Below are 23810 nucleotides of genomic sequence, written 5' to 3'. Positions count from 1 at the left end.
AAACGAATGCTGTATCAGCATGGGTTGAAAGGCCACTCTGCCGGGAAGAAGCCATTACTCCAACAGAAACATAAAAAAGCCAGATTAATGTTTGCAAATGCACACAGGAACAAAGACCTTACTTTTTGGAGACACGTCCTGTGGTCTGATTAAACTAAAATTGAACTTTTTGGACATAATGACCATCGTTACGTTTGGAGAAAAAAGGTAGAAGCTTGGAAGCCTAAGAACACCATCCCAACTGTGAAACGCGGGGGTGGCAGCATCATGTTATGGGTTTGTTTTTCTGCAGGAGGGACTGGTGCACTTCACAAAATAGATGGCATCATGAGAAAAGAAGATTATGTGGCAATACTGAAGCAACATCTCAAGACATCAGCCAGGAAGTTAAAGCTTGGGAGGAATGGGTCTTCCAAATGGACAATGACCAAAAGCATACTACCAAAATGGTAATAAAGTGGCTAAAGGATAACAAAGTCAATGTTTTGGAGTGGCCATCACAAAGCCCTGATCTCAATCCTATTGAAAATTTATGGGCAAAGCTGAAAAGGCAGGTGCGAGCAATTCGGCCTACAAACCTGGATCAGTTACACCAGTTTTGTCAGGAGGAATGGGCCCAAATTCCGACCAACTATTGTGAGAAGCTTGTGGAAGGATATCCCAAACGTCTGACCCAAGTCATTCAGTTTAAGGGCAATGTTACCAAATACTAATGAAATGTATGTAAACTTTTGACTTTACAGTAAGTAATAAAAATGCCTTAAAACATTCTCTCTCTCTCATTATTCTGGCATTTGACAAATATTAAAAATTCTGGTAATCCTAATTGACCTAAAATGGGAAAGGTTTATTCTGATTTCATGTCAGATATTGAGAAAAACATGCATATGTGTCTTTTTATATAGTGTATGTAAACTTCTGGTTTCAACTGTATATACAGTACAGACCAAAAGTTTGGACAAACCTTGTCATTTAAAGATTTTTCTGTATTTTCTTGACTATGGAAATTGTACATTCACACTGAAGGCATCAAAACTATGAATTAACACATGTGGAATTATATGCTTAACAAAAAAGTGTGAAACAACTGAAAATATGTCTTATATTATAGGTTCTTCAAAGTAGCCACCTTTAGCTTTGATGACTGCTTTGCACACTCTTGGCATTCTCTTGATGAGCTTCAAGAGGTAGTCACCGGAAATGGTCTTCCAACAATCTTGAAGGAGTTCCCAGAGATGCTTAGCACTTGTTGGCCCTTTTGCCTTCACTCTGCGGTCCAGCTCACCCCAAACCATCTCGATTGGGTTCAGGTCTGGTGACTGTGGAGGCCAGGTCATCTGGCGTAGCTCCCCATCACTCTCCTTCTTGGTCAAATAGCCCTTACACAGCCTGGAAGCGTGTTTGGGGTCATTGTCCTGTTGAAAAATAAATGATGGTCCAACTAAACGCAAACCGGATGGAATAGCATGCCGCTGCAAGATGCTGTGGTAGCCATGCTGGTTCAGTATGCCTTCAATTTTGAATAAATCCCCAACAGTGTCACCAGTAAAGCACCCCCACACCATCACACCTCCTCCTCCATGCTTCACGGTGGGAACCAGGCATGTAGAGTCCATCCGTTCACCTTTTCTGCGTCGCACAAAGATACGGTGGTTGGAACCAAAGATCTCAAATTTGGACTCATCAGACCAAAGCACAAATTTCCATTGGTCTAATGTCCATTCCTTGTGTTCTTTAGCCCAAACAAGTCTCTTCTGCTTGTTGCCTGTCCTTAGCAGTGGTCTCCTAGCAGCTATTTTACCATGAAGGCCTGCTGCACAAAGTCTCCTCTTAACAGCTGTTGAAGAGATGTGTCTGCTGCTAGAACTCTGTGTGGCATTGACCTGGTCTCTAATCTGAGCTGCTGTTAACCTGCGATTTCTGAGGCTGGTGACTCGGATAAACTTATCCTCAGAAGCAGAGGTGACTCTTGGTCTTCCTTTCCTGGGGCGGTGCTCATGTGAGCCAGTTTCTTTGTAGCGCCTGATGGTTTTTGCAACTGCACTTGGGGACACTTTCAAAGTTTTCCCAATTTTTCGGACTGACTGACCTTCATTTCTTAAAGTAATGATGGCCACTCGTTTTTCTTTACTTAGCTGCTTTTTTCTTGCTATAATACAAATTCCAACAGTCTATTCAGTAGCACTATCAGCTGTGTATTCACCTGACTTCTGCACAACACAACTGATGGTCCCAATCCCATTTATAAGGCAAGAAATCCCACTTACTAAACCTGACAGGGCACACCTGTGATGTGAAAACCATTTTCGGGGGGTACCTCTTGAAGCTCATCAAGAGAATGCCAAGAGTGTGCAAAGCAGTCATCAAAGCAAAAGGTGGCTACTTTGAAGCACCTAGAATATAAGACATATTTTCAGTTGTTTCACACTTTTTTGTTAAGTATATAATTCCACATGTGTTAATTCATAGCTTTGATGCCTTCAGTGTGAATGTACAATTTTCAAAGTCATGAAAATACAGAAAAATCTTTAAATGAGAAGGTGTGTCCAAACTTTTGGTCTGTACTGTATATATATATATATATATATTTCTTGCTCCTGATCCTAAGTAAATAACGACAAGATACAATGTGAAACCATTAGATGTGGGGTCACAATGCGTCACAGCAAACAAGATGTCTCACAACACTTGTTGCCGTGTAGCCCTAGTCTAAAATTTCACTCTTCTCATTATCATTAAGCAAATGGTTCCTCACACCACACAAGTCTCACTTTCTGAGTTCGTAAGTATGGCATCCATAAATGTTCTACAAGTTCATGACGATACTTCTTGGAAAATGAGCCAGCATACGAGATGAAGGCAGCTGTGAGCAGGATATCTCCGCACAGTGTTTGCTCTTGTTTACGGTATAAAGCAACAGACTGAGCCCATCGGATGTTTTCTGACTGCAAACAAAAAAATTCCATTGTTAATGACCAGACTTAAATGGGGTGTCCAGCATTGCAAAAAACATGTATGATACAGCTCAGCCCAAATCACTTTAATTGTACGGTAATACCAGCCACATTCTGTGGGCAGACACGGCACTGTTATAAAAAGAAGACATAGTTTAAAAAGCTGGTTCTAAAAACTGTAAACTTTTGCAAAACAAGCAAAACTCATCCTATATAAGTTTGGAGGGGGAGAGCCTGGTAGCACAATGATTACCATGATTGCCTTGGTTTTCTGGACCCCTTTTCCAAAGTAACGGTATGTGCACACTGAATCATTACTGAGTTTTTGGAGCGGAAACTAATCCGAAGTGTCTGAGGACGATTTGGAGAGTTTCTGCTTCAAAAACTCTTTAAATAACTCAGTGTGCACATACCCTTGTGGTATGTCAATACTACGTCTTTTTTGGGTGGCATAGCCACCATGTTTTTTTTAGGTAAAGCCGCTTGAGGAAAACACGGGCAGTCCTTTTAATGAAGCGCCATCGCAGGCGGCTTTGTTGTCATTTTTAGCAGCAGCTCTGCCGCCAATGTCTTTTTCCTGTACTTTCCACAATGGTGGTGATCACCTTCCTAGCAGAAGCCACCTGAGTCTTGAACATGCTACTTCTTTTTTTTCCTGTTTCCGAACATTGAAGTGGTTAAAAGAAGTAAGAAAAAACTGAACATGTGCACTGTGGTGGTTTTGGGCCGCTTTTCCAGGCGGGTTCCGAGTGGAATCCACTTAAAAAAGACATCGTGCGCACATACCTTATAGCTTGCCTAAGATAGTGAGAGGTTCTCTGTAAGAGTTTATTTGTGGCCATATTGAGGGTTTTGCTGTTATTTGCACAAAAAGCTCAGCAAAAATTATGGCAAAAATATCAGTATGTGCCATAATTTTGCAAAAAAAATCAACCAGTGACTGTAATATATGAATTCACCTTCACTGCAGCTTCAGACTTCTAACGATTTTGCAAGGCAAGAGCATAGAATTTGACCTTCGCTATAGTTCTGCAGGGTATTATACATATTCTATCATTACTAAAGAATGGTATTGCTATAATAAAAAGAAAACAAACATATTACAGTATATGGTATATTAGAGTATTATTATATTACAGCATACTTTTAAACTTATGGTCCTTTTCTTGGATTGTGCTCTTCTGATGATGGCGATATTTGTTCTTAAAATAAGGTGTTTTGCTTTTCTTTGGGTATATGAGGATATAATCATTACTAATCACCCGAATGCTGAGCTTCTATGTAGTTTATTATTTTCCGTAGAGAACGTATCAGTATAGTGCTACAGCTTCACATAACAAGGGAGCAATGAGCCAACAAATAACTAGTAGAATGTAACACTCTTTCCTACCTGACGCATCAATTACCAGATTACTATGATCTATGGCCTGACAGCGAGCACCTTGAAGGAGCAGCTTTGCCGTGAGCGATGCAGTCTACCACTAGAGGTGGAGTTGTAAGAGTCAGACAATCGGTTTCCAAACAATTTAATGTCAAGGTAAATCCTTTGTTTAAATTTTACAAATTAAATTGGGCAGATATGTACTGCTTTTATAATCTCATATTTTATAGATGGTTGCAATAAGTGTAGATAAAAATGTACTCTCCCTAGGATATAAAGTAAGATGGAGATTATAGTCTTTGCTTAGATTTTCATCTTGTCCATAATAATCTAAAATTGTATTTTAGCAGTAACTATTCACTGTGTTACTCCCCTGCAGTCTTACAATTTAACATACTTAGCTGGATGGTGAAAAGACTCAGAATGGGTTAAAAAAATAAAATAAAAGAAGCAATACTTAGCTCACCGATCCCCCATCACTCCTGGCCCGCCGACCCTCTTTCTTTACTTCCTGCTGCAAAGCAAATGTCCCTACTCAGGAAAATGTGACTGCTGCAACCAATCACTGGCTGTAAAGGGTCACCATCGTGGCTAGCAACTGGTAACATTAATCACACGTCCCTCAGTAGGAACGTTCTTGTTGGAGCAAGAAGTAAAGACTAGGGGAAAGGTAGAACGGACGTGCTGGGGGATTAAAGCAAGTATTGTTTCCTTTCTTTTCTTTTTTTTTTTTACCCATTCTTTGCCTTTTCTAAAATAGGTTTCCCCATCAAAAAACATAATTAAAGAGGTGTAATCGGTTCAAGGGTTGCAGTTGCACGTGGTCCCTGTAGCGGGGAGAGGACCCAAAAGGTCATTTCGGCCCATATAAAAAGTCCAATATTATTAAAGACCTATAACATTTTGGAGCCCTGTTGGAGATTTTGCATTGGAGACCCACAAGCTTCAGGCTGCACATGTAGGGCAGCACGGTGGCTCAGTGGTCAGCACTTCAGCCTTGCAGCACTGGGGTCCTGGGTTCAAATCTCATCAAGGACAACATCTGCAAAGAGTTTGTATGTTCTCCCCGTGTTTGTGTGGGTTTCCTCTAGGTTCTCCAGTTTTCTCCCATACTCCAAAGACATCCTGATAGGAAATGTAGATTGTGAGCCCCAATGGGAACAGTGCCAATAATGTCTGTAAATTGTCTGAATTGTAAAGCGCTGCGGAATATGTTGGCGCTAAATAAATAAAAACATTATTATTATTTATGATGGATTTCAAAGTGTGATCAATAGGGGTTTGAGCTGCAGCAAGAACTTCAGGAGCCAGGGAATCTGATACCGACCACACATTGATAGCCTATCTTGGAAATGCCTAAGAATGCCTACAGGGGGCAATTTCTGTGTCTACTTTTGCATAAATTTCTTTTGTAAATAGTCTATTACAAGGGTGTCCACTTTTTTTCTAAACAGATGTGTTAAGGACGTGATTTTGTGGAACTTACTAATATATAAGTAGTACAGGTTCTCCTCCTTCGTCACTGACTGCACAGTTCTCCTGTTCTCAAAATAACCACTGATGGAGGAACATGTGACCAGATTTGTCCACTACCCTCCTCCAATGAAACAGGAAATGGAAAAGCTGTTTTTCAATTGGAAGATATTGCTACACTGGTCTGGTTACATGCTCCTATATTAATGGCCATTTAAATAACAGGAGAGCAGTGCTGTCTGTAATACAGGCTGCACTAACAAGTGGATGATGCTTCACAAATGAGAACATGTAAGACTTTTATATTAATAGCACTAAATCCAACGCCCAACACATTTGTTAAAATAAAGATAAAGTGGACAATCCCTTTAATCTAAGCCTATGCATTACATAACCAATACATGGCGAGGTCTATGTCTACTGCGTTCAATAAAAAACAATGTTTGATCAAACAAGAAGAAATTAAATAATGGAGGCATAAGCCAATTACATGACAAAATAGCATTATTATTATTATTGTCATTAACAATACTGTCATTGATAGTATAATTTGAGATCCCTTTATTTACTAGCAGTTTATTGTTAACAATAACCATTGATCCCAGCCTTATATAAAAGATTATGTTGTTATGAGTAGATTTTATAATGGAACTTATTCCACAGAACTGTCAAAAGCTACAATAAATGTCACCTTCAATAGATTCTTAAGAAGCAATACAAGCTGAATGCAGCATTAAAATAATACGTTGTGTTCATATTAAGTATCAAAACCACTTGTATTAACAGTAAGTTTCTAAGTATAAGCTTAAAACATTGCCAAAAGCTTGTAACATATAGGTATTATGTCATATATGATATTCCATGACTGTCACATCTTTATCACAGTATGTACTGTATCAATGTAGTAATTCAAGGTCAATGAGTCTTTTGTCATATGGAAAATGTGTAGTTATCCGTGTACAGTTTATTTAGTCTATCAGGACGTAGCTAGGCGCTTTGATATACATATACAGTATATAATACATATGGGTAGACTATATACACATACAGTACAGACCAAAGGTTTGGACACACCTTCTCATTTAAAGATTTTTCTGTATTTTCATGACTTTGAAAATTGTACATTCACACTGAAGGCATCTAAACTATGAATTAACACATGTGGAATTATATACTTAACAAAAAAGTGTGAAACAACTGAAAATATTTCTTATATTCTAGGTTCTTCAAAGTAGCCACCTTTTGCTTTGATGACTGCTTTGCACACTCTTGGCATTCTCTTGATCAGCTTCAAGAGGTAGTCACCGGAAATGGTTTTCACTTCACAGGTGTGCCCTGTCAGGTTTAATAAGTAGGATTTCTTGCCTTATAAATGGGGTTGGGACCATCAGTTGTGTTGTGTAGAAGTCTGGTGGATACACTGCTGATAGTCCTACTGAATAGGCTGTTAAAATTTGTATTATGGCAAGAAAAAAGAAGCTAAGTAAAGAAAAACGAGTGGCCATCATAACTTAAAGAAATTACGGTCAGTCAGTCCGAAAAATTGGCAATACTTTGAAAGTGTCCCCAAGTGCAGTTGCAAAAACCATCAAGCGCTACAAAGAAACTGGCTCACATGAGGACCGCCCCAGGAAAGGAAGACCAAGAGTCACCTCTGCTTCTGAGGATAAGTTTATCCGAGTCACCAGCCTCAGAAATCGCAGGTTAACAGCAGCTCAGATTAGAGACCAGGTCAATGCCACACAGAGTTCTAGTAGCAGACACACCTCTACAACAACTGTTAAGAGGAGACTTTGTGCAGAAGGCCTTCATGGTAAAATAGCTGCTAGGAAACCACTGCTAAGGACAGGCAACAAGCAGAAGAGACTTGTTTGGGCTAAAGAACACAAGGAATGGACATTAGACCAGTGGAAATCTGTGCTTTGGTCTGATGAGTCCAAATTTGAGATCTTTGGTTCCAAACACCGTATCTTAGTGTGACGCAGAAAAGGTGAACAGATGGACTCTACAAGCCTGGTTCCCACCGTGAAGCATGGAGGAGGAGGTGTGATGGTGTGGGGGTGCTTTGCTGGTGACACTGTTGGGGATTTATTCAAAATTGAAGGCATACTGAACCAGCATGGCTACCACAGCTTCTTGCAGCGGCATGCTATTCCATCCGGTTTGCATTTAGTTGGACCATCATTTATTTTTCAACAGGACAATGACCCCAAACACACCTCCAGGCTGTGTAAGGGCTATTTGACCAAGAAGGAGAGTGATGGGGTGCTACGCCAGATGACCTGGCCTCCACAGTCACCAGACCTGAACCCAATCGAGATGGTTTGGGGTGAGCTGGACCTCAGAGTGAAGGCAAAGGGCCAACAAGTGCTAAGCATCTCTGGGAACTCCTTCAAGATTGTTGGAAGACCATTTCCGTATGACTACCTCTTGAAGCTCATCAAGAGAATGCCAAGAGTGTGCAAAGCAGTCATCAAAGCAAAAGGTGGCTACTTTGAAGAACCTAGAATATAAGACCTATTTTCAGTTGTTTCACACTTTTTTGTTAAGTATATAATTCCACATGTGTTAATTCATAGTTTTGATGCCTTCAGTGTGTATGTACAATTTTTATAGTCATGAAAATACAGAAAAATCTTTAAATGAGAAGGTGTGTCCAAACTTTTGGTCTGTACTGTATATATTATAGGTGTGTATTATACACTGCTCAAAAAATAAAGGGAACACTTAAACAACAGAATATAACTCCAAGTACATCAAACTTCTGTGAAATCAAACTGTCCACTTAGGAAGCATCACTGATTGACAATCAATTTCACATGCTGTTGTGCAAATGGCATAGACAATAGATGGAAATTATTGGCAATTATCAAGACACACTCAATAAAGGAGTGGTTCTGCAGGTGGGGACCACAGACCACATCTCAGTACCAATGCTTTCTGGCTAATGTTTTGGTCACTTTTGAATGTTGGTTGTGCTTTTACACTCATGGTAGCAACCCACAGAAGTTGCTCAGGTAGTGCAGCTCATCCAGGATTGCACATCAATGCGAGCTGTGTCAAGAAGGTTTGCTGTGTCTGTCAGCGTAGTGTCCAGAGGCTGGAGGCGCTACCAGGACACAGGCCAGTACACCAGGAGACGTGGAGGGGGCCATAGGAGGGCAACAACCCAGCAGCAGGACCACTACCTAAGCCTGTGTGCAAGGAGGAACAGGAGGAGCACTGCCAGAGCCCTGCAAAATGACCTCCAGCAGGCCACAAATGTGCATATGTCTGCACAAACGGTTAGAAACCGACTCCATGAGGGTGGTATGAGGGCCCAACGTCCACACATGGGGGTTCTGCTCACAGCCCAACACCGTGCAAGACACTTGGCATTTGGCACAGAACACCAGGATTGGCAAAATCGCCACTGGCGCCCTGTGCTCTTCACAGATGAGCAGGTTCACACTGAGCACATGTGACAGAAGTGACAGAGTCTGGAGACGCTGTGGAGAGCGATCTGCTGCCTGCAACATCCTTCAGCATGACCGGTTTGGCAGTGGGTCAATAATGGTGTGGGGTGGCATTTCTTTGGAGGGCCGCACAGCCCTCCATGTGCTCGCCAGAGGTAGCCTGACTGCCATTAGGTACCGAGATGAGATCCCCAGACCCCTTGTGAGACCATATGCTGGTGCGGTTGGCCCTGGGTTCCTCCTAATGCAGGACAATGCCAGACCTCATGTGGCTGGAGTGTGTCAGCAGTTCCTGCAAGATGAAGGCATTCAAGCTGAGGACTGGCCCTCCCGTTCCCCAGACCTGAATCCGATTGAGCACATCTGGGACATCATGTCTCGTTCCATCCACCAACGTCACGTTGCACCACAGACTGTCCAGGAGTTGGCGGATGCTTTAGTCCAGGTCTGGGAGGAGATCCCACAGGAGACCATCCACAACCTCATCAGGAGCATGCCCAGGCATTGTAAGGAGGTCATACAGGCACGTGGAGGCCACACACAATACTGAGCCTCATTTTGACTTGTTTTAAGGACATTACATCAAAGTTGGATCAGCCTGTAGTGTGTTTTTCCACTTTAATTTTGGGGGTGACTCCAAATCCAGGCCTCCATTGGTTAATAAATTTGATTTCCATTGATGATTTTTGTGTGATTTTGTTGTCAGCACATTCAACTTTGTACAGAACAAAGTATTCAATGAGAATATTTCATTCATTCAGATCTAGGATGTGTTATTTGAGTGTTCCCTTTATTTTTTTGTGCAGTATATATATATATATATATATATATATATATATATATATATATATATATATACAGTAAATTAATTAGAGTGCACAATAGACTTCAGGAGGATCTATATAGTCTATTAAGGAATTGATGGTGCAATTCCTTGATAGACTACATAGATCGCCGTATAATCAATTATGTGCTCTCACACATTTTTACATTTTTTTTTTAAGTGTAACCAATGTGTTTTTAAAGGGGTTGTCCAGTACTAGAGCAACCCCTTCTTGAACTAAATAATTGGCCCCGATAAAATAAAAACACAATACTCACCTCCCGTGCCAGGGCCGTTCCAGTGGTGTCGGCACTCACGGTCCCAGGGCTCTCGTGCGGTGGAATGACACGTGTTGCCCAATGCCCAAACAGCGCTGGCGTCACTTTCCCAGCCTTTGAATGTTTTGAACATGAAGAGGAAGTCTGGGCTGCAGCTGATCTCTGACTTCCTCTTCAAGTTCAATTTCGTACAAAGGCGGAGACAGTGACACCAGCGCTGATTGGGCACCATGTGTCACAACAACCGCACAATAGCCCCGGGACCGCGAGTGCCGACACCGCTGGAACGGCGCCAGCACGGGAGGTGAGTATGAGCTTTTTTTATTTTATCGGGGCCAAACATTTAGTTCAAGAAGGGGTTGTCCTAGCAACTTTTAATATAGATGAAATTACTATCTAGTGCATCTAAATAAATAAGATAATTCTATACATACCTATCATTCTTTCTGTGCCAATTAATTGTGTCTTTACAGTAGTAATAATCCGCTGATACAAACAAAAAAAAAGTAATAAACAAAGTACAATAGACAAGTGACGTTCTGCCATCAGCCGAAGCAGAGGGGTAGCTAGGATGATGCCTATGGGACATATGACCAAGGGGCTGGATTCTAGAGCTACGCCAACAAGCCAATCTGCCTTGGTCAGGGTATTTAGATATAGGGCCAAGGCAGCAAATGGAAACCTTTTGCAACTTTTAATCAAATGATTTTACCGACATTATCCACAATAGATTGAGTCACTTTAAAGTAGAGCCAGGATATTATTATGATTATTTAATCCCCAAATAGTACAATTTTAATGAACATCCAGAAAAGTTATCGGTTTGTAAAAGAGTTTAGCAAATTGATTTGCAGGACTGTCAAGTAGACCATGGCCACCAGATCCCTGTAAACCTCCTCCTACCTTCTGGCATCCCATGAAGAAGCGCCAGGAATGCCGGCATGTAGGAGGATGTTTGCATGGATCTGGCCCAGTGGTTATGGAGTCCTGACGTGGCCACTGAACCAGGGTCCTCCAAATCTTTTTGCTCAACTATAGTGTTGAGCGATACCTTCCGATATCAGGAAATATCGTATCGGATTGGATCGGACCGATACTCAAAAAGTATCGGATATCGCCGATTCCGACACCGGAATGCAAGTCAATGGGACAGAAATATCGGAATGAAAATAAACCCTTTCTTTCCTTGTAGGTTAATTCTACATGAAGTAAAACAACTAAGAATAATGTAGAATGACATGAAAAGCCGGCAATTCATCAGCGGCATTCACCGGTACCCGACAATTTACAACAGAAAGAATAGAGCTTCACACATAGATTAGATAGATAGAAACATGTCAGTCACATATATATGAAGTACAGTGACAGTGTTGCTTAATGTACTTGTCATTTAGTGCAAAGGATTTATTAAAAAAAATATTAGTGTTTTCGTGCACCGTCTCTTTAAAAAAAGCCGGCCGGCAATTCAGCATCTGTACCCGACAATTTAGAATAGAAGGAATAGAGAATCATACATAGATTAGATATATAGAAACATGTCAGTCACATATATATGAAGTACAGTGACAGTGTTGCTTACTGTACTTGTCATTTAGTGTTAAAATAAAGGATTTATTTAAAAAAAAATTGGCGTGGGGTTCCCCTTAATTTTAGTCTCTAGCGGAGGTTAAGCAGACAGCTGGGGCAGATGTTTGAAGCCTGGGAAGGGGATAATACCCACGGAGCTTCCCAGGCTGCTAATATGAGCCCCCAGCTGAATACCTAGTCTTTACTAGCTATTAAAATGGGGGACCCCCCCAAAAAAATGATGTGGGGTTCCCCCTAATTTAATAGCTAGCAAAGGCTAGGCAGACAGCTGGGGGCTGATATTAATAGCCCAGGAAGGGTGCCATGAATATTGGCCCCCTCCCAGGCTAGAAACACCAGCCGTCAGCCGCCCCAGAAATGGCGCATCCATAGGATGCGCCAATTCTGGCACTTAGCCTCGCTCTTCCACGCTGCCCTGGTGCGGTGGCAGGGGGTAATGGGGCTGGGGTTCATGTCAGCGCCAGCTGCCATGAAGCCCAGGTTAGTAATGATGGGCGTCTATAAGACACCCCCATTACTAACCTACAAAGTATTAAAAAGAAAACACACACTACACCCAGAAAAAAATAATTTATTTGAAATAAAACACACCATTTTATTTAATTCTTAGTTTACTAAAAAAAATAGTTACCTGTCCACGTTCCTGCGCTGATCTCCCATGCACAGCTGTCACATCTGGAGATGGTGACAGCTGTGCATGGCTGCTGTAAGCTCACACTGCCGGGAACACGTCCGCTCCCGGCAGCGGGAGCCACTGACTGAGGTCACCGGAGTGCATTCAGGCAGCGCAGCTCCGGAGACCTCCTTTACGGCTCTGCTGTACCGTGGGAATTTCTCACGATACAGCAGGGCCGTAAAGGAGCTGACCGGAGCAGCGCTGCCTGAACTCCGGCGAACCCGCTTATGCAATGACGGGGCTGCTTTACGGCCCCATCATTCTAGCGGCGGCAGCGGTTCAGAGCAGTCACATTCTATGTGGCTGCTCTGAACTGGAGATCATCGTGGGACACTCGTGGACTACTATGGAGGGGTAAGGATAAGGTTGTGGTTTATTATTTTATATTTTATTACAGGAGATCGATGGCTTCGGGGAATTAGGTGTCTAGGTGAGTATAGGTGTAGTTTTTTATTTTTTACTTTATTTTAGGTGGCGATCGGCGGGGACAGGTAATGTATGAACTAATTTATTGTAGGTAACCACTGGCCACCAATGACATGTATTTAAAATGTATTGGGGACACAGTAGGGCAATTTAAATAGCAGGATCAGGCTGATGGGAACTACTGCTCCCATCGAGCTGATCCTGCTGGCACGAGTGGACGGGGGACAGACATAGGCCGATGGGAGTAGTAGTGTCACATCGGCCTATGTCTGCCTGCACGCACACACCCCCAGACATCGCACAGACACCGCACACACCCGCAGACATCTCACAGACACCGCACACACTCGCAGACATCGCACAGACACCGCACACACCCGCAGACACCGCACACACCCGCAGACACCGCACAGACACCCCACACACCCACACACCGCGCACACCTGCACAGACACCCCACACACCGCGCACAGACACCCACACACACCAATCATGACCGGTCTGGGAGGTGTGGCTGACCTGTGCGACCGTGGGAAATTTCATTTCAGTTCATGCAGTCAAGCATGAACTCACATGAACCCTCTGAGGGCACCGCGGCTACTTCAAATGAACAGCTGATCGGCATCACCTGATACCTCAGCTGTTCATTTGAAATAACCGGCGGGAAAGCGCAGCACAGAACGGGAAAGCCGGCGGTGAAGTCTTTTCACTGCCGGCTTCCCCGCCCGGGTTCTTCGCTCCCCGCTCCTTGGTGCTGCGCTCCCCGCCCGGTCCTAACTTACGATCGGGATGGGAGGTGGCGAGGGGAGTGGAGGATCGGGGTGGGAGGCTGCGGGGAAGCAGTATGGGGCTGTGTGATTGTTTAAAAGCCGGCGGCTTTTTACCGCGCGCCGGCTTTTAAACAATCAGGAGAATTCTCCCACGCTGGGATGGCATTCTGATGACAGGCTGGATCTCAGCTGAGCGCTGCCATCCAGCTTGTCATCCTTCAGAGACACTGCAGAGCGCAGGCATTATGGGAACTTCCGATTCCGGTATTCGATATTGTAAAAGTATCGGAATTAAGTATCGGAATTCCGATACCGCGAATATCGGCCGATACCCGATATTTCAGTATCGGAATGCTCAACACTACTCAACTATAGTTGGTAAATATTAACCTTTCCGATTTTCTGCTACCTTTTCTTACATATAGCTCTTCTGGGAATTTTCTGCAACCAAACCTAAAGCAATAAATAAAAGGCAGATGGATTGTTTGGTTCTGGCGTTGCCTACCTGTGGCATTCCCTTTTATTTGGTTATGCAATTGAAATTCAATCACATCTTGTTACTATGGAATAACGCAATGAACAAAGCAGTCTAAAATAAAGGAAACATTCACCAAATTAACCTTTACATTGCTGGAAATTGAGTAATTTACTGCCTGGATTAGGATTAATGTCTTGAATAAGACTGGCTGATAATCCTTTCCATGTAGAGATCTGTTCTTGCTAAAAAGTAGCAAAATTAACCCAAATAAGTTAATTTCATAACCGGCCATGCCAAAGCAGTTGATGACGAATTTCACGTTGATATATAATGAAGCCAGTTTGGCAGATAAAGGGTTATACAACTGGCCAAGGGACAACATCTTCACAGGCAAACCGGTCCTTAAAAGCACCATTAACGTTGTTTTATTGATATTAGCGCTCCTTGCATTTTAATTAATCACATTTATGGCAGATACATAATACTTAATATTCCAAAATTTATGGCTTTTGGTTTAGGACCGTCGTTTCATGTTCCCGCTGAAGCTCAACAAAGAAGTGCTGAAAATACAGAAAGGTCAGAAATACGTTTCTCCCATGAAAATAAATGCATGATAATGATATAATTCCTTTCAGCTCATCAGTTTCCCAGCTAAGTGCCTCTGTTATTGCCAGATCAGTAGTGTATAACAAAGAAGTACTTTCTGTAGGTTGCTTCATTAGCCTGCCCTGTAGGACCTCACCTCCAGACCTTTCACTAATCTGTTGGCCAGCTCAATGGTCTTGTTAGTTCTATTCACTTCCTCTTGACAGCGGATTTTCTCTGCAGTGGCTTTTTCGAAGGCAGCTGTTAAGGCGGCCAAGTTGGTGTCTAGTTCCTTTAAATGATAAAAGAAAAATACAAAAATGTCTCAATTTCAAAAACTTTCTAAAATAATGAATAGAAAAACTAGATTATTAACTATTACAAATGTGCATTACTATGTTATTCAACAGACCTGAACAAAGGGCAAGAAAATACTTGCTATGCATAAAAGGAAGCCACGGGTCACATTTCTACAAAATTGAGTTAGTGATTTTTTTTTTAATTTATTAATAAGTATGCATTAAAGCGAATCTGTCACCCCCTGGGAAATATCAGACCGCTACTATGGGCATACAGGGTATAGAAAAGTAAATCTATACTTACCTGTATGGCCCATGGTAGAGGTCTGATTGCAGAGAAAAGTAGTTTTATCTTTTTGGTTTCCAACAGACTTGGCATCCGGGGAACACTAAGCAATGCCCACCTATCTAATTATTATTCCGGTAAATCACCGCCTATCACCCTAGTTACCATTTTCCCTCCCCCGCACGTCACAGGGCGCTGTGACGTACGCTTTCCTTCCTCACCTCCCGGCGCATGCGCAAAGTGTGGCTCTTATAGACTGCGCTTTGTTACCTCCCAGCCGGGTTTGTATGAGCACAGTGCCGCAGAAAACCTTCTTGTTATGCGCCGAGAGTCACTGGAGCAAAAGTCACAGTGACTCCCCGGCGCCTGCGCAATAGAGCACTGTGGCACTGTGCTCATACAAACCTGGCCAGGAGGAAACAAAGCGCAGCCTATAAGAGCCACGCTCTGCACATGCGCCGGGAGGTGAGGAAGGAAAGCGCACGTCACAGCTCCCTGTGACGTGCTTGGGAGGGAAAATGGTAACTAGGCTGATAGGCGGCGATTTAGGGGAATAATAATCAGATAGGCGGGCATTGCTTGGCGTTCCCTGGACACCAAATCTGTTGAAAACCAAATAGATAAAACTACTTTTCTCTGCAATCAGACCATTGCTATGGACCATACAGGTAAGTATAGATTTACTTTTCTACGACCTGTATGCCCATAGTAGAGGTCTGGGCATACAGGTCATATGCCCAGGGGGGGTGACAGATTCCCTTTAAAAGGGAACCTGTCAGGATGATTTTACTAATCAAACTAATGATATGACTGTATTAGTTGTAGAACAGCAATATAAATGATGCATGTCTTAGCGGAAGCAATTGAGCTTTGAAGCCACATGCAAATTAGCCTGGAAGTCCACTGGGGGCGTGTCCATACACTGAGTGCATAAACCACACCCCCAATGCACTTCCAGGCTAATCTGAAATTAAGCCTTGACAAATTCCTTTCAAATATTATATTAGTTTCTTAAAACTGACTATATTAAGGCATACAAACCTCTAATTAACAAGCACATTCACTTTTGTCAACAAAATTATTTGTAGGGATGCAAAATTAATGATTTTTTTTATCTCAACATCCTCTCCTCAACAGCAGATGTACTGAGTCTGTAACGTTCCCATACACCTCCACATTGGTGGACACTTCTCTCTCAGCTACATCTAAGATTCTATCCCTCGCTTCCTCCTTCAGCCTTACTCAATGGTCTTCTGCACTTCTCCACTCAGAAAGATGGCCACACTCTGGACCTCATCTTCACCCGCCTCTGTTCCCTGTCTAACCTTTCTAACTCTCCTCTCCCTCTCTCTGACTACAACCTACTTATATTTTCTACCCTCTCCTCTCCAGGGCAACAATCCCTACTCCACAAATTAGCATACCCTAGCAGAAACCTCAAACACCTTGACCTACACTCACTTTCTGAATCCCTCCTCCCTCTTACAGACATCAGCTCCTTACATGACGCAGATGTTGCTGCCGCATTATATAACACCACAACAACTGCATCTCTCAATTCAGTCGCCCCTCTCACACATACCAAAGCTCGCACAATGAACAGACAACCCTGGCACATCAGCCTAACTAAAGAACTACGATGGGCCTCCAGGGTTGTTCAGCGTAGATGGAAAAGGTCCCACTCCAATGAGCACTTCATCGCATTCACACAGTCCTTCAATACCTTCAAGTCCACACTCACTACAGCAAAACAAACATACTTCTCATCTCTCATGTCCTCCCTGTCTCACAATCCCAAACAGCTATTCAACACCTTCAATTCTCTCCTCCTCCCCCCAGTGCCTCCTCCCTCTCCTCTCATCTCAGCCGAAGACTTAGCCTCATTCTTCAAGCAGAAGATTGACACCATCAGACAAAGTTTTTGCCTAAAGTCCCCCCAGCCTCTCCTCACACCTACTCAATCCTCCTCCTTCATAACCAGCTTCTCCGCCATTACGGAAGATCAACTTTCCTCTTTACTCTCCAAATCACACCTCACTGTTATGATCTGCAACAAGTACTAAGTAAAAAATAGGGGAAAGCTATCCCCACAGTAGAACTAAGCTGAATCCCTACGATGTAGCGGGCTGTCTGTTCCTTGCGAACAGACCCGCCTTAGTACTCAGCTAGTCTGAACGAAGACCTATAGCATAAAGGAAAGGGTCCCTAAAAGAACTAAGGACTGGAACAAAAATGGGACACCTCCTGAACAGAAAAGGTTGTTGCAGAACTCAAAAAGATAAACTGACCAAACGTACTAGAGATCCCAGAAGCAAACTGACAGAAATAGGAACAGAAGCACCTGGCTAGCAAAACAGTCAAACAACACTGAAGTCCAGCACAGCTAAAAGGGCGGAGCTGGAATATATAGGCAGATGGTCACGTGACCGCAAAACACAAGATGGAAAAAACAAACAGGAGGGTTCTAACAGTAACCCCTCTTTTATGAGCATCCTCCGGATCGTCCAGGCCCAGGCCTATCCGGAAACCTCTTGTGGAAAGCTCTAAAAAGCCTAGGAGCAGAGACATCATCCGCCCTTACCGAGGAGTTATCTTCGGGACCGAAACCCTTCCAGGAGACGAGATACTGTAATTCAAGATACGAGAAATTTCATATTCGCCGTCTTCCACCACAGGAGGAACTGTGACAGTGGCATCCCTATTTGATACATCAGCCTTTTTCAACAAGGAAATATGAAACACGGGATTAATCTTTCAGGAAGTAGGAACATCCAACCTAACCGCAGACGGGTTAACAACCTGAAGCACTTTAAATGGACCAACAAACTTAGGACCCAGTTTTTTAGAGGGAATCCTCAACCGCAAGTTCCTTGAGGACAACCAAACCATGTCACCCACAGTAAACAAAACCTCCTTACATTCCCTGTTAAAATACAGTACAGACCAAAAGTTTGGACACACCTTCTCATTTAAAGATTTTTCTGTATTTTCATGACTATGAAAATTGTACATTCACACTGAAGGCATCAAAACTATGAATTAACACATGTGGAATTATATACATAGCAAAAAAGTGTGAAACAACTGAAAATATGTCTTATATTCTAGGTTCTTCAAAGTAGCCACCTTTTGCTTTGATGACTGCTTTGCACTCTTGGCATTCTCTTGATGAGCTTCAAGAGGTAGTCACCGGAAATGGTTTTCACTTCACAGGTGTGCCCTGTCAGGTTTAATAAGTGGGATTTCTTGCCTTATAAATGGGGTTGGGACCATCAATTGTGTTGTGCAGAAGTCTGGTGGATACACAGCTGATAGTCCTACTGAATAGACTGTTAGAATTTGTATTATGGCAAGAAAAAAGCAGCTAAGTAAAGAAAAACGAGTGGCCATCATTACTTTAAGAAATGAAGGTCAGTCAGTGCGAAAAATTGGGAAAACTTTGAAAGTGTCCCCAAGTGCAGTTGAAAACCATCAAGCGCTACAAAGAAACTGGCTCACATGAGGACCGCCCCAGGAAAGGAAGACCAAGAGCCACCTCTGCTTCTGAGGATAAGTTTATCCGAGTCACCAGCCTCAGAAATCGCAGGCTAACAGCAGCTCAGATTAGAGACCAGGTCAATGCCACACAGAGTTCTAGCAGCAGACACATCTCTTCAACAACTGTTAAGAGGAGACTTTGTGCAGCAGGCCTTCATGGTAAAATAGGTGCTAGGAAACCACTGCTAAGGAAAGGCAACAAGCAGAAGAGACTTGTTTGGGCCAAAGAACACAAGAAATGGACATTAGACCAGTGGAAAACTGTGCTTTGGTCTGAGGAGTCCAAATTTGAGATCTTTGGTTCCAACCACCGTGTCTTTGTGCGACGCAGAAAAGGTGAACGGATGGACTCTACATGCCTGGTTCCCACCGTGAAGCATGGAGGAGGAGGTGTGATGGTGTAGGGGTGCTTTGCTGGTGACACTGTTGGGAATTTATTCAAAATTGAAGGCATACTGAACCAGCATGGCTACCACAGCATCTTGCAGCGGCATGCTATTCCATCCGGTTTGCGTTTAGTTGGACCATCATTTATTTTTCAACAGGACAATGACCCCAAACACACTTCCAGGCTGTGTAAGGGCTATTTGACCAAGAAGGAGAGTGATGGGGAGCTACGCCAGATGACCTGGCCTCCACAGTCACCAGACCTGAACCCAATCGAGATGGTTTGGGGTGAGCTGGACCGCAGAGTGAAGGCAAAAGGGCCAACAAGTGCTAAGCATCTCTGGGAACTCCTTCAAGATTGTTGGAAGACCATTTCCGGTGACTACCACTTGAAGCTCATCAAGAGAATGCCAAGAGTGTGCAAAGCAGTCATCAAAGCAAAAGGTGGCTACTTTGAAGAACCTAGAATATAAGACCTATTTTCAGTTGTTTCACACTTTTTTGTTAAGTATATAATTCCACATGTGTTAATTCATAGTTTTGATGCCTTCAGAGTGAATGTACAATTTTCATAGTCATGAAAATACAGAAAAATCTTTAAATGAGAAGGTGTGTCCAAAATTTTGGTCTGTACTGTACTTCTTGTTAGCCTCTTGAAGGTTGCAACGTACATTAGTCCAAACTCTCTCAAAATCACAGGAAAAATTCTCCTCCTCCGGCACCGCCGACCCCAATTTAGAGAACGAACCAAAAGACGGATGTCTCCCAGTACAACAAAAAAAGGAGAACACCTAGCTGAGGAGGATGTATAATTGTTAAGAGCAAATTCTGCGAGAGGCAGAAACTCAGACCACACCTCTTGATTGTCCGCCACAAAACAACGCAAAAACTGGTCTACATCCTGGTTCTTTCTTTCAGTCTGTCCATTAGAACAAGGATGATACCCAGACGAAAATGACAAATGGACTCCCAACCTGTCACAAAAAGCACGCCAAAAGCAAGCCATAAACTGAGGTCCTCTATCAGAAACAATATCCGTGGGAACGCCATGAAACTTGACAATCTCCTTAACAAATGCCTTGCTAAGGAGCGAGTGTCTTGGTGCAGGGCAACTTAATGAATGGAACCAAATGACACATCTTACTAAAACGGTCCACGACCACCCAGATGTCAGTAAAACCGTCGTACACAGGCAGATCGGTAATAAAATCCATTGTGAGATGCGTCCAAGGTGCACTAGGAACCTCCAGAGGGCAAAGGAACCCCGCAGCAGGAGTATGTGAAGTGTTTGACCTAGCACACACAGTACATTGACGCACCCACTTGATGACTTCTTTCTGCCATCCAGGCCACCAAAAACTGCGACTGATAAGTCTCTTAGTCTCAGAAATTCCAGGGTGACCTGCCAACCGAGACTCATGACACTCCACAAACAAATCTCTCCTAAAGGTTCTAGGTACAAACAACCTCCCATGGGGAGTGTTAGATGGAGCATCATCTTGAGCTTTCAGAATCCCATTCTCCAAAATGGAGTCCAATACCGCCACCACAACTCCTTTCTGTAAAATGCTCTCCTCCTCCTCAGCACCGACCGTAAGAGAGAAGCTGCGAGATAAAGCATCGGCCTTAACATTCTTAGTACCAGGGATATAGGTAACAGAAAAATGAAACCGAGAAAAAAAAAGTGCCCACCTAGCTTGACCGGCATTCAAGCACTTTGCAGCATCCAGATAGATCAAATTCTCATGATCTGTGAAAACCTGAATAAGAAATCTAGCGCCTTCCAAAAAATGACGCCAATGTTCAAACGCGAGTTTAATAGCCAGCAACTCCCAATTTCCAACATCATAATTCAGTTCGGTTTCCGAAAAAATTTTCGAAAAGAAGGCACAAGGATGTACTCCATCCCTGTTCTCCTGAGACAAAACTGCTCCGACCCCCACCGATGAAGCATCGATCTCGACCAGAAAAGGCTTGGTCTCATCAGGCTGCATAAGGATAGGGGCAGAACTGAACCTCTCTTTGAGATACTTAAATGCTTCAATGGCCTCAGTAGTCCACTGGACCGTATTCGCACCTTTCATGGTGAGATCGGTTAGAGGCTTAACAATTACAGAAAAATTCTTAATGAATTTCCTGTAATAATTGGCAAAACCCAAAAATCTCTGTATATATTTCAAACCAATAGGCCTAGGCCATTCCTGCACAGCCTGAACCTTCACAGGGTCCATCTCAAAGCCCTCGCTGGAGACAAAGTAGCCCGAAAAAATAATTTTCTGCACAGCGAACTCACATTTCTCCAGCTTAGCAAAGAGTGAATTATCACTCAATTACTGCAAAACTTCATGTACACTCCGCCAATGGGACTCCAGATCTGGCGAATAAATCAAAATGTCATCTAAATACACAACCACATTCTTACCAATCAAAGGTCTCAGGATGTCATTACTAAGGTTCTGAAAAAATGCAGGTGCATTGGTAAGACCAAAAGGAATCACCAGATTCTCAAAATGACCTACCGGAGTGTTAAAAGCAGTTTTCCATTCATCACCCTCCTTCACTCGTAACAAATTGTATGCCCCCCGGAGATCAATCTTAGAGAACCACTTCGCCCCCACTAACTGGTTAAACAAGTCAGGAATTAACGGTAATGGGTAGAAATTGCGTATGGTAATCTTATTAATTTCACGAAAATCCAGACATGGATGTAAACCCCCGTCCAACTGCCACAGGTGACTTAGAAGGCCTAATGTGACCAGCAGCCAGGCTAGTCTGTATGTACTCCTCCAAGGCCTTTCTTTCAGGGATAGTCAGATTAAACAAGCAACTCTCGAACAAACTCAATGGCGCAATCATAATCCCTATGAGGAGGTAAAACTTGCGACTCCTCCTTCGAAAAATCCCTCCAAAAATGTTGAATAGGTACAGGTAATTCCCCTTTTTCCACAGCCGCAATGCGACCATTACAACATTTATCATAGCACTTCGGACTCCAAGACTTTATCATATTAGTAGACCAGTCCAGCAAAGGATTGTGTAGTTTTAACCAAGGCAATCCTAGAACGACCGGAGAGGGTAAATTATTTAATACAACCAAGTCCAAAATTTCTTGGTGAAGTCCATTGATAGTGAGGGGAAATGCAACAACCTTGTGAGTAATACATTTCAAGGGAGTGTTATCAATTGCAATCACAGAAATAGATGATGACAAAGGTTTGGATTTCAATTTAAGTTTTTCCAAAAACTCTATCAATCACATTAAGTGTTGAGTCACAATCCACAAATACCTGAAATTCAATCAAATTTTCCTGCAAAGTAGTACTCCCTGAAAGAAATACTCCTCCAGAGTGTAAACAAGCTATACGGCCGTACCTGACCTTTTTTTTTCTTTACTTAAACGAAGCTCACAATACTGAATCAAATGGTCAGCTTTACCACAATAAAGACACAATCCCTCGGCGAACCTCCGGTCTCTTTCCTGAGAGCGGAGTGACATCGCCCCAACCTTCATCGGTTCTCCGCTGTCTGAGCAGATTTTCTGGGGACTAGGACCCGGCATTACAGGAGTCTTTACCTCATTCTGCCTAGATCTCAGCCTCATATCCACACGAACAGCTAATTGCATGGCATCCTGCAGAGTCTCAGGTGCGGGGAATGCAATTAGCAAATCCTTAACCCTTTCATTCAGACCAGCAAGAAATAGACATTTCAGAGCAGGATTATTCCATTTGACTTCTGAAGCCCATCTTCTAAAGTGTGTGCAATAATTTTCAACATCACCTGACTCCTGATTCAAACGCCTGAGTTCTGCCTCAGCAGATGAGATTTGATCAGGATCGTCATATAATAGACCCATAGCAGAAAAAAATTCTTCTACCGACCTTAAGTATGGATCATTAGGTTGGAGAGAAAAGGCCCACCCTTGTGGTTCATTGTGCAAAAGTGACATAATAAAACCAATGCGCTGTGATTCATTCCCAGAGGACCTTGGTCTCAAACGAAAATATAACAAACAAGCATTTTGAAAGGAAAAAAAACTTGCTGTTTACCATAAAAAAACATCAGGCACTCCTACCTTGGGTTCCATAAAATGCGCTCCAGAACAGCTACTCACATGGTGCTGGAGCTCGGCCACCTCCAGAGACAATCTCTGCAAGCGTCGAGCCAAATCCTGGATGGAAGCCATACTGATCCCCGAATTTCTTTCCTTTTAGTTTTTTTGGGCTAGACTTACTGTTATGATCTGCAACAAGTACTAAGGAAAGAAAGGTGAAAGCTATCCCCACAGTAGAACTAAGCTGAATCCCTACAATGTAGCAGGCTGCCTGTTCCTTGAGAACAAAACCGCCTTAGTCCTCGGCTAGTCTGAACGAAGACCTATAGCATAAAGGAAGGGGTCCCTAAAAGAACAAAGG

General features: G+C 42.9%; 1 protein-coding gene across 1 annotated transcript in view; it reads right to left on the bottom strand.

Moving 5' to 3' along the window:
• Positions 1-23810, bottom strand: part of LOC141161707 (dynein axonemal heavy chain 11-like) — a 1128345-nt gene that overhangs the window by 755804 nt on the left and 348731 nt on the right. Inside the window, exons 51-52 of the mRNA XM_073646926.1 lie at positions 15044-15178; positions 2772-2945 (exon numbers count right to left, since the gene is read on the bottom strand). Coding sequence (XP_073503027.1) covers positions 2772-2945; positions 15044-15178 — 309 coding nt within the window. The remainder of the gene's footprint in view (positions 1-2771; positions 2946-15043; positions 15179-23810) is intronic.

The sequence above is a fragment of the Phyllobates terribilis genome, unplaced genomic scaffold (assembly GCF_046119375.1).
Source record: "Phyllobates terribilis strain yellow unplaced genomic scaffold, ASM4611937v1 Scaffold_9__5_contigs__length_417890890, whole genome shotgun sequence".
Lineage (NCBI taxonomy): Eukaryota > Metazoa > Chordata > Amphibia > Anura > Dendrobatidae > Phyllobates > Phyllobates terribilis.
This window is presented reverse-complemented; position numbering and strand designations above follow the sequence as displayed.